This window comes from Malaya genurostris, chromosome 3 (assembly GCF_030247185.1).
Source record: "Malaya genurostris strain Urasoe2022 chromosome 3, Malgen_1.1, whole genome shotgun sequence".
NCBI classification, from domain to species: Eukaryota; Metazoa; Arthropoda; class Insecta; order Diptera; family Culicidae; genus Malaya; species Malaya genurostris.
Genome location: NC_080572.1, coordinates 39,214,573 through 39,227,167, shown reverse-complemented (window position 1 = coordinate 39,227,167; position 12,595 = coordinate 39,214,573). Strand labels below are relative to the sequence as shown.

The following is a 12,595-nucleotide window of genomic DNA, read 5'->3' as shown; positions in this document are numbered from 1 at the left end:
GTCAAATCATTTTTTCTCGTCAAACAACTGCTACACTACAAGTAGCCATTGAACTAGTTTTCAGAGTGCACTCCTACGACCACAAAGCCTTTTGTTTTGTTGCTTGGAGGCTTAGACGTTCTGAAGAGTTTTAGTAGGAAGTCAGAGATAATACCAAACTGGACTGAGTTTGAAACTAGTAGAGTAATTAAAGTAATCATTATTTTGAAACAATCTGATATCTGTGCTCGTATATTTATGGTGCCAGACAAAATAATCTGGCGTGTTCAAATTATTACATTTGATTTTGCAAATTGAGTTTGGGTTGTCTGATTTGACTAACCTATTTCGAAAAATTGTGGTGTCGGACAAAACACAACAAGAGAATTAGTTAAAATGCCAAAGAATAAAAATCGAAACTATTTTTTTTATTATTGGTAACATACACACCTAAAACAGATTCTCAAATTCAGCAAAATAAAGTGCCGAATTAGGTCGGCAACACGACATTTTACTGATTGTTCAATAATCTACATGCTCTTTTCCGAAATTCGTTGAGGTAAAATTCTATCTCGGTAAAGCGCCTTTGTCGAAGTTATATGGCATAATATATTGCTGAACTTGGCAGTAAACAACAAATATACCGAAATCAGTAAATCCGTTTGGCGGGATTTCGAACACTGTGTTAGTTTATACTGAAATTCGGCGAGACACTGGTCATTCAATATCACCAGCCGATTTTGCATAGCACCACGTCGTCATTTCTCGTGGAGCGGGAAAATGTATATGAATTGGGCGAAGGAAAATATTTCGATATTGCATGAAAAGATAAGTGAAATGAAAAACGGTCTCCTATATACTTTTAAATAAGCATTCAATTCCAGGTCGAAGCACTTAGAACCAATGTTTTATCCGTCATTTTTCTTTCTGGCTTTACTTTTTTTTTATTTAAAGTTGGTGTCAATTGCCGCTGACACATTTGATAAGCAACAAACACATTCCTATATGAATTGCCTCTTGCAGAAATTATTGCGATATAAAAATTTACGTACCTTCTAGAAGTAAACCCGCAAAATAGGAACCTTTAATTTAACACGCGAAAGGCAATGGATATGGAATGTTGACGTAAAACTATTTATTTTTTCCGGCAAACTGCTTTTGTAACAGAAAATATTTAGTTTTGTTTATTTTGTGTAGCGCAATCTAATACAAATGCATTGAAGCAGTGTTGCTAACTTTTTTATAAGGGAATTAAAATCTACTTTCATAAAATGAAAGCAATTTCCCTTCAAACGTTGGTGGAAAATTGATCAAAACTGATATTTCATCCAAGATGTCAGGTTTAACATTCATTTGAGAATAAATTATTATGAAAAAAGATTGTTTGAAACTAAATCGTGCGATCCACTTTGAAAAACTCGGTGCACTGCATATCTATGGCATACACAGATCTATGGCATACGTACCAAATAAAATGTAAGTAATACACAAATTACCAACACAAGTTAACTTGGTTCACTCTTGATCCTTAAGTATGCAATTTGCTGAAACGATTAAGGAATATACACATTTTCGGTCCGGTTCAGTGCCGGCACGACACCGTGTTCAGATACTGATATTATTTCATTCGTTTTCTATGCGCGCATAACTTTTGTTTACAATATACACAATAAATTTTGAAGCAGCTTTCAAATTTTAATTAAATTTTTATCTTATGGGTCCATTCAAAATTTCATTCGGATCGAATTTCCGGCTTCTGAATCACAAGGGTGAAAAGAGTTGAAAAATTTTCAAACAGTCAAATAAGCGACGACTTAGAAAAGTAGCGTAATTTCGCCGAATGCCATTTCGCCGAAATTCTTTTCGCCGAAAGGGTAATTACGCGGAACCCTTTCATTGACTTAAGGTGAAATGTAGCGGAACGCGAAAATCGCGTTTTTGATCAATTATTTATCATAACTAAGTATTCTAAGAATTTTGAAATTTTGCTTTGCCGAGTCGTTATTGGTTTTTGAAAAGTATAAACGGTTACTGTTCCGTTCCACGGGGATGATTTTAGAACTGAAAAGTAGTGTTTGTAGCAGAATTTCACAAAGAATCTGAAAATGCAATTCAAAATTATAAAATATTAGCTAAAACAATCAAAATTTGAAGAAGTTAAGATAAACTTTTCCGCATCGTTTTTTATTGCTTGCGCGCTGCTGTTTCATATTGAGGTGGTGTGAGAAATGCACGGTGGCATTATATCGTGAGCAAAAATTACATATAAAATAATGACGCGAATTTATGCAGCATTGGGTTTTGTGTTGAAATAAAAACAGCAATTTTTATAGCAAAACTATAACTTCATCATTGACAAGCTACTGAATGAAATGAATACAAGTCAAGTATTATCGATCATTAACCTGTGATACAAACAATGTGATAAAAATTGAGAGTCAGCTTCGAGCCTGTCAGCATGGAAAACTTATTGGAATTCATTGGTTTTTCAGTTATTATGAATACAATAAATCAACGCTTGATTTTCCTTTCAATATCGATTGAATAATAATGAACTACGAAATAACTTTATATTTAATTTCGTGCCTCAAATATGTGCTTGAGAAAAGATTCACTAAATAATTTTAACTGCATGGTAAGATGAACTCATGCGAGTCAAGTAAATACTTTTTCGTAAATTCTATCTCATCGGCGGGAAGGGCTTGATGGACTGCTGGCAAAGATATCGAAAATACTTGAATGTTCTCTTGTCTTCAATCGTTCTTTTGAAGAAGAATCCATGCTTGCTACTAAGCTCAGGCATATACATGGTTAGCAAGTTATTCAATACATATACATATAACCTCATGTTAGTCATTCATAATTACTCATGATTTATAGCTCTAGTGTAAGAGTAATCACTAACAATAACGATTGAATTAGCATATATTCAAAGTGTGAAGGACTCAAAAATCCATTACGTCCAGTCTGTTTTGCAAGCCAATATAACGAGAGGTAAACCCACTGCGCTCAATCATTGAAAAATGATTCTATGTATCCGTTTATCTTGGTATGCTTTGTGCGACGGTTCGTTCAACTGAAGCGGATAAAATTTTGCGCGCATTTGATGACGCTACATTTCACTATATTAATATAATATTGGGATTGATTGAAAATAAAAGCTTTTGTTGAGCTACAATCGTAGTTTTGAAATATTTATTGAATGTTATTTTTCAGGTTGATTCATGATCCTTAGAAAGGAGTTCCCAACAACACTTGTTGACTTTCCTAGCTACTAAGCACCAAAGCCCCAGGTTGACCGTTCAATACTAGCTGCGTCAATTATTAATATATTTCAAATTATTAATGTGATGTATTCGAAATTTTGGCGAAATGACTCTTTCGGCGGAACGGCTTTCGGCAAAATGACCCATTCAAAAACCTTCCTTTTTGCTCACTTAACTGAGCCCCGGTCACGTTTTCCTGGTACTTATGGTGCAGAGGTTCTGATACAGATATGTTACAGTAAGATTTTTGCGCCGGATTCGAACTTTTTTTTAATGATCTGGCAACGCTGCCCAGAAGTTACAGCCGGGCTGCCGGATGTACAACAAAAACTGTCGGGCCACAACACTACCGATGACTTTTGAAGATTCATGTAGGTTTATCCGTTGTGCCGTAACGTTATCATCAACTTAGCTTAACTATCAATTAGTGTCCAATGAGGGAAAGATTGGAGAAAAGCTAGATTATGAGTAGGGATAGATTTTCTCCATTCCCCGGAACTGTTCTTCCAACTTTACTATTCTGGGATTAAACAAATCTCAAAAGGCATCCGATTGAACAAAGTATCATACAGTTACACTTTGCATAGTCGATGTAGATTACTTGCATTGCATGTTTTTTTCGGTTACCTTTCTACCTGATGAAGCACTGTAAATTATGTCATGTCAATATTGTGTGTCGTTACACTGGTATTAGTCAGTACTGAATCATGCCCCGGTTCTTGCAGAATGAATTCTATTTTGCCTATAACTCCCACAGCTGGTGGAATTTAGGACATCATCGTTTGCGCAATGAAAAATTAAATTTCACCATTCGAGAGCCGTAAGTCCACTAATAAACACTCATTGAATAAACATTGTTGTTAACCAACGAATGATAATTCCGGTAATTAGGGCCATAGTTAGTTACACATACTCCAAACAATGTGAGAAAGATAACATAGAACTAGTACTCAGTTACTTCTCTAACGTAATTTATGTATCTTTTCAAATGTCGGAAAGCCAAAGACAGGATCTTTTCCTTCAAATAAATTAGTGCCGCTCGAGAGATGCATCCGAGGTGGTATCCCTACTGGGCTCTTCCAGATTCCATCCGCATCAGCCGGTCATAAACTTTTACTGTTGATCCGGGCAGTGCCAGTTCCCGCCCATGTTTTTAGTCAATTTCGGATATGGTTTAGAAAATCTCTAGAAAAACCAAGAAATGTTATACATCCTCACATTTTATTTCGATTGAGATAAAGTGACGTTTTTTAAAGTGACCTTTCATTTGCTGGTGGTCTTATTGTTTTGTCCGACACTGTATATTCATTGGGAAATAAATATCTCTTATAATACTATGATATTTTATCATAGAAACAATTTTTTTCAAATATACGTTTCTTTATAGTGCAATATGCAATAGTAGACTATCAATATTTTAAAAATCATCATGCCAACCGATTATCATGCAACCTACTGTTTGTGTCGATTGTCAAGTAACCAATAGAATCAACTAGGCGTTTAATAATAGGGTGATTGTACCAATAGTCATATCATTAGTCGAACCACAGCACTATTTTTATCCAATTATTACTTGGACAACGAATTGCAATGGTAACCGAAGTCAATACCATCTTTGTTACCCTAAACACAAAAGCACAGCCAAATTAGTGTGGTAAATCGAAAACATTCTGTTGTCGTGACTCAAAAATTTATCCTAGCTTTTGAACCAATTCTTTGAATAGAGATAGAAGAACTCATACTTACAATTTGGTTTCGATGTGATGAACGGTGGAGCTAAGATGATGAAGGATATGTTTGCATAGATTTATGATATTATTACAAATTATCTACCAGTTTGAAGGTTAGTTCAGTTCCTCACAATAGATCTGTTAGCACTGTTACAAATAGTGAAATATGTTTTCTAGGAAGCTAGAAGATGAGAGATTTCTTGCGCTTGTATGAGAAATTCAGTCGAATGCTTTTATTCTCCCAATTTGTTGAAAACCGGATCCGTACTTGGTTGGTTAAATTAATCTAAATCGTCCAACATATGAGATTTTTTATCGTCGCAGCTAACCTCAATGTTAATGAGGTTTTACAAGATAACAACATGAATGAACTCATGATGAACATAGTTCATGTTTGACGTGTACTGGTGGTTTCCAAAACGTTTACATTTCCCTATATATACATAAACTAGCATTTTTCTTTTAAAATTCCGGTTCCTATGATCATAACGTTAGAGTAAAAACTGTCTTTGGTTTTATATGAGATAACTAAAATTGTCATGTTTCTGAAATCAAATGAAAAATAACTTTTCAGTTGTAAAATAACAGAATTATTATTACAAAGATGTCTATTATCGCATTGTAGATTCACGAGGGTTGTAGAAATAAAAATTCTCATGCATTGCCGAATGAAATCTCTCATCGATAGATTTTTATTTGCTATATTTCGATACTAGAAGTGACTGTTTGAGACGTGTTTTTATTTGTACTAGATCAAAATGTAAATGCATTAGCCATAATTTGCAGGACAGAAGGAAAATGGCTCTCTGTAAGACACGAAACAAATTCACAATATTCTGAAAACAATTTATAAAACAACAACCACTCTCCGTTATAAAAATGAGCGTCAGCACGCTGGATATTGCCAGTGGTGCATAGATACCAAACAATAGAGCCAAACCCAAAAGGAAGTTGAGTCAAAAACCGCCAGCACTAATTCGGAACCTTCTCGGTTCTTTTCCCTTCTTCTCCGCGGCCGGATTGGTTCTTTCTTTTTTCAGTCTCTGTTTACTACTTCCCCACAGAGGACGACGACGATGACGGTCCGACGTTCAAGGAGAAGGCACTCGAATTCATTATGAGGATGATCGACGTTTTCTGCGTGTGGGACTGTTGCTGGGTGTGGCTTAAATTTCAGGAGGGCGTGGCATTCATCGTTTTCGACCCCTTTGTCGAGTTATTCATCACGCTCTGCATCGTAGTCAACACGCTGTTCATGGCGCTAGATCACCACGATATGGATCCAAAGATGGAACAGTCTCTTAAAAGTGGAAACTATGTAAGTATCATGTAGATTACCTTTTTAAAATATTCGTACATATAAAAAATCTCGGTTTGGTTGTAGTTTTTCACGGCGACCTTCGCGATAGAAGCGACAATGAAGCTGATAGCGATGAGTCCCAAGTACTACTTTCAGGAGGGATGGAACATTTTCGATTTCATCATCGTGGCACTGTCACTGCTCGAACTGGGTCTGGAAGGTGTTCAGGGATTGTCAGTATTACGTTCATTCCGTTTGGTAAGTACTGAAATATGCTTCGTGGGTTGCTATTACGCACCAAACATAACGGGTACTATAATAATTTTAATAAATTCACAACGCTTTCGTGCATCGATTCTGGTTAGCCTCGCAGTTTCCCAAGGCAGTAATCAGTGTTGCCAGGGAAAAATTAACACTTGACACTCGCGTGGCATATGTTCCTAATCAAACTGGCAACACTGAAAATTTGTCGGACCACGAAAAAAGAATTCCTTACTAACCAGTCCCCTGCCGTTGATCTCCACAGCTGAGAGTGTTCAAGCTGGCTAAATCTTGGCCAACATTGAACTTACTGATCTCGATCATGGGCCGCACAGTGGGCGCTCTAGGTAATCTGACCTTCGTTCTGTGTATCATCATCTTCATCTTTGCCGTGATGGGAATGCAACTGTTCGGCAAAAACTACACAGGTAGTGTCCCGGAAGAAAAATTTTAGGTTTTCGGCATTTTTGTCTACATTTTTTTAACTCGACTTTGAGCTTTTTACAATATTCTTACCTCTTACTGAAATAGCTTTATTATAAATCCGCAAGCCTTCAAAATAGCCGAACCGTTTAAAGCTACCTCACTTTCACAATAAAGAAAATAGTTCAATCCATTTTTTAGCCTACTCACTGGTTATCTTGTTTTTCAATGCTACGACCCACAAAATGAATACCAACCGCATTCGGATTCCTAGATCATAGACTTTGAATCGATAGAGACTGTGTGTATGCATTTTATGTCATGGATGAAAAATCGCATACCTTTACTGCAAATTTAGTTATAGACAATACTAATAAGTTTATGTACAAACAATAAGTATTCTAAATTACAACTTTATGTAGCGTGGAACGAATTAGATTTTACCAGATATGCTTCTATTTCTTCTCTTTCTCTTTTCTATACACTACTGTTAAATACAACTCAATTTCATTCAATACACTCTGAACACACCAACATTACCCAAAAAAAAACGTTCGCTCAATTGAAATCCAGCTCCGAGTGTTCAAACTAGCGAAATCGTGGCCAACGTTGAACTTACTCATTTCCATCATGGGTCGAACGATGGGTGCGTTAGGTAATCTGACGTTTGTGCTCTGCATTATCATCTTCATCTTTGCCGTGATGGGAATGCAGCTGTTCGGCAAGAACTACATTGGTAAGTACGAGTGAATGGACCCCCAGGCTTGCGACTAGTGTTACCAAAAAACTAGGGCCTTCGTCGATATAAAAGGAACTCGTGCCGCCTTCTTCACATGTTGAATTATGAGCAGCTCATTACAATACTAAAAATGTGAAACACATACTTTCCAATTTCGATGTAAATGATTGTCAGTAGTTGCCTGACTAGCTATTATTCTTGTCATTATGGTTCTCCCGGTTTCAATCTGTCACCTGCCAATTTTGAATATCGGATAGTGATGGCAGATCATTCACAAAAGCGGGCGAAATTTCATTTCTATTTGTAGTTGTTACCAGCCAGCTAGTTAGTTTCGAAGAACTTGCTGAAATGATTTGTTGAAATTCGATTTAAATATTGGCAATTGAATAGTAATCAGAATTAAATCTCTGAAGAATCTACAATATATGATTAGTAGAAAATAGTGTCCTCTGCCGTAGAACTGTGCATTTAGAATAAAGGTAGAGTATGTAAATATTAGCTTCGCGAAAGAATAATGCCAATGCTTAAGCAGAACACAAGCTTGCGGTAACGTTAATGCGTTACTTATAAACTGAATGAAAAATGATCTAATGGTAGAAGCGAGAAATGCACAAATTTTATATGTGTTATGTCCAAAAACGCTATCTCAACTAATAATATTACTATTTTTTAAATAGTCAAATTATCACTACACTCACTAGATTTACGTGAGTGTAATTATGTGAGTCGATCCGTGGAAAATTGAAATTCAAAAAAAAATACTCCAATGCCAATTCAATCAACAATTTCTAAACTCCCTGACCTCTCAAAAATTCATGCAAATAATCTGATTTTAATTTTTATTATTCCAACGTCGTTTTCATTTATTACTTTAATGTAACACGCTTGAATTTGGGAGTAATCAAGGCATTCCTTTTTGCCATTTTGCCATGCCACCACACAATGTACACACTTAGAAAATTTTGCAGGGCTCAGTAATTTTAAGCCGAACTTTCAACAGCTGCTCGTTCGGTAATTAAGATTTTGTTAAACAGTCAAACACAACAGTTTTGTGAATTCAATTTCACGCTTTTAATTGATAACACACTAAAAACGTGGTTTTTGAAGTACAATATCTTCAGCAAAATCGCTCAGAATGATTAGCGTCATCTTTTGAAGATTTAATTTATGTGATTAATCTCTTTTAAAATGAGATAAAAATATTATTTTAGCTCAAGGTCTAGTCGGCTAAGTAACTTCGAAAAAGTTGTGCATAAAGTCAATTTGAATAAATTTGCAAAAGTTACTATTCCCGTATATATTTTTGAAAAGTGTCTCCTAAAACCAGTTTTTGCGAAAAAAATTTTTGTTTTATTTCTCTGAGTTTTTCCTCTCATACTAAGTTATTTATTATTCAAAACTGCACAACTTTCCCGAATATATATATATATATATATATATATATATATATATATATATATATATATATATATATATATATATATATATATATATATATATATATATATATATATATATATATATATATATATATATATATATATATATATATATATTCTGGTTAGAGGCCATGAGGTTCAAATATAAAAATATTTTGTGAATTTACATCTATTTTCATGCACATATTTGGAGCAGGCAGTTAAATATAAAGTTACTTTAAAATTCTGTACGTTTCAATATAATTTAATCGCACAACTAAACGTTAAGTGAAAGATATAGTTCTATTAATTGAAAATTCAATGCACTCTACTTTAGTTTTGCATCCATGATGGTTTTCAATCAAACTTTCGATTCAACCCATGTCTACTTCATGTTACTATTGAATTACATGTCGTGTAAATTTCATTATTCCTCTCTATGTGTGTAACTGATTACAAAAAAAATCAACATATAAGTTATTTAAATCCATTATATCTTAGTTGGGAAAACTAGCGCAGAAAACGACAATCCCAATACTGTACACTTAAAACATAATTTCGATTCTGAAATAATTGTGTAATTATTTCTAAATCTTTTCCATTCAAAATGTTATACCGACATACGGTTTTGTAAATTATCGTGGTTAATAGCAATCGATCATTTCACCGAAACCAGTAAATTAGGTATGTTAATCCACCGAAATCATATTTTAGTCAATCGAATTTCGGTAAATCGTCAAAGTAGCCATTCAGCTTCGATGCAAAAAAAATGAGTCACGCTCATAAGTGCAGTTTTTGAAATTGAATGTGCTATAGGCCAGTACCTTTGCTTATATGTAGAATCAGTTTCAAAGAAAAACTGCTTCCAAAGAGAATTTAACATAATATTGAAAACTATTTATTGTGATGTTTGATGCTTCCTCGCAAATTAAATCCGGACGATCTATATAGGACAAATATCTCCGTAAACTGCCTGTTTTTGATTTGATTACGGTATAGTATAATATAATTAAATATTGAATGCTTCTTTGAACCGTTATCTTCATTATTGCTCGATTCTGATTTCCGCCGTGAAAATTCGAACAAGAGTTTATGTACATATGACATGTTTTAGAATGATGATTAATATATTTAGAGAAATCAAATTGTATTCCCTAATGGCAATAAAAACAAAACATCGAATATATTGTATACAGTGTAAATGACATCATTAAAATTGTAATCCATACCGGTAATTTCTCTTTCTGAAAACGACGAAATCCTCTTTAAATCAAAATTAAAGCTGAGAGCTCGGCTGTCCAAATTTCGACAAAGTTTGCCGAGGTTCGGGAAGAAAATCTAAGTGTGTGCAATTGTGATGAAATCTGATGGTTTTCCGTGACGTTATTTTTCATGAAAAAATACCTAACGAGGTAGCATTTCTCGTTTCGCTTTTTAGAAAAGATTAAAAAAACAACATGCGCAAATAAAAATACAAATAAAAGTATGCCCCGCTTTTTTCAAACATATCCAATTTACTTTAACAAAGCAAGCGCAGCAAATTGCAATAAGCTTAAAACTATGAATACAAATAGTACGTTAACGTATTGAGTTTCAGCCTTAGCCTTCTACTTATTATAGAGCAACTTTCACAAGCTTCTAATAAAACAAAACTTGAAGCGAAAATTAGCTACAATCATGCTATGCTGACCAATTCTATTACCCTCCACCGACTATCCGAACAGATAATGTGGAACGATTTCCGGACAAGGACCTGCCACGGTGGAACTTCACCGATTTCATGCATTCGTTTATGATCGTCTTTCGGGTACTGTGCGGAGAATGGATCGAATCCATGTGGGACTGCATGCTGGTGGGAGATGTGTCCTGCATTCCGTTCTTCTTGGCCACAGTAGTGATAGGAAATTTAGTAGTGAGTATATACATAATTACAAATCTGACTGTAGCAAGCGAAAAGCAATGGTAATCAAATTTCATTAAACCCCAATCCGCAGGTACTTAATCTCTTCTTAGCCTTGCTTTTGTCCAATTTTGGTTCCTCGAGTTTGTCGGCACCGACGGCCGACCAAGAAACGAACAAGATCGCTGAGGCGTTCAACCGGATATCACGGTTCTCCAACTGGATCAAGCTGAACATCGCCAACGCGCTCAAGTTCGTGAAAAACAAGTTAACAAGCCAAATTGCGTCCGTGCAGCCCGCAGGTGAGCAGCACAATCATCTCAGTTGGATATGGAACGAAGGTTATTATCCACTTGTGTTTTCAACTAACTAATTAACTTTATTGTTAAACTCGAACCAAGGCAAACCGTAATGTGCTTCCCGGTCATTTTCCAAACACTCTCCCGCCACTGTTCCTTTGATCATTCGTGTACATGTTTCATGTGTTCGTCAATTGTCATCAAATCCGAGATAGTGTTTGTTCCTTGGTTTGCTGTACAGTTTTCCATTAGTTTCCTTTATGTATAAACAGTGTAAGGCTATGGCTTGATCATTTCAACCTAGAGAAAAATGTTTAGCACCTGTTTCTGTTAGCAGAACGAAAAGAATTTTGTTAAATGCATTCAGTTCAAACCTTATCCTAAATTCAGCTTCTAGTACTCTCATCACGATTTTGTTTAGCGATTTAGCTTTTTAAAACTACATCATCTCACTAGAAATCCTTTTCATTTCGTGAAAACGCATCCATATCGATCACCCAACCGAAAAAGCCTTTCCTCAAATAGCAGTCTCATTTTTCTAAACCATCAGAACCTAAAGTAATTTTCATATGGAGCAACACACGTGGATTCTACCCTTCAACCCAAATCAAATAAATTAGATTGTCGTTCTTTTGTTCAGTAGGTTCCTTAATTTACTTATTTCATAGGTTTCTAGTTGAAAAATGTGCGCTACCCTAATTTAGAAAGTCCTCTTCTGTCGTAGTGATTGTTCTAATGTGAGTGCTATTCGATAATGTCGTTTTTGCTTAACACAGTAGCCACGTCAGTTTCGAACTTTTATGTGAGTTTTTTATATTTAGTAACCATATTGAATGATTCTGCATTCACACACTAATGTCGTTTTCGCTTGAGAAAACTGAAACTGCCCCAGGATAGTTTCATCAAACAAACACTTTTCACGAAACTTTGTTGATGAAAACTGGGTTAGGTTTAGTATCAAGCGAAAACGACATAACAGTCTCATGATATATTATTTTTGAAAATTCGAAAATCGAGTGTCAGCATTTCGTGAAGTTTCTGGTCATTCTCGGCCAGTATCTATATTCCTGCTCATTCTATTGACTTTTGTTAGTACATTCAAGTGGAACTAACTATATTTGTCGTCAGTTAGGTTTTACACGAACAATACATAACCTTATATGACGGCGAATGACATTAGGTTTTTACTAACGTGACGTTCAAAATAAAAAAGCGCTCATCCTTGACAGTTCAGCTGTACTGCCTCCATGCACTTTGTCTTATAACAGATGTCTTACACA

The 12,595-nt window shown here is 35.2% G+C and overlaps 1 protein-coding gene across 50 annotated transcripts in view; it reads left to right on the top strand.

Annotated features, from left to right (window-relative positions):
* Positions 1-12,595, top strand: part of LOC131434538 (sodium channel protein para) — a 198,337-nt gene that overhangs the window by 141,072 nt on the left and 44,670 nt on the right. For 11 of the 50 annotated variants that reach the window (XM_058601321.1, XM_058601326.1, XM_058601304.1 and 8 more), the window contains 5 exons: positions 6,016-6,293; positions 6,360-6,533; positions 7,533-7,695; positions 10,841-11,028; positions 11,111-11,357. In XM_058601321.1, the coding sequence (XP_058457304.1) occupies positions 6,016-6,293; positions 6,360-6,533; positions 7,533-7,695; positions 10,841-11,028; positions 11,111-11,357 (1,050 nt within the window). Of the gene's footprint in view, positions 1-6,015; positions 6,294-6,359; positions 6,534-6,801; positions 6,965-7,532; positions 7,696-10,840; positions 11,029-11,110; positions 11,358-12,595 lie in introns of all 50 variants that reach the window. The other 39 variants (XM_058601338.1, XM_058601323.1, XM_058601313.1 and 36 more) reach the window with 7 other exon arrangements.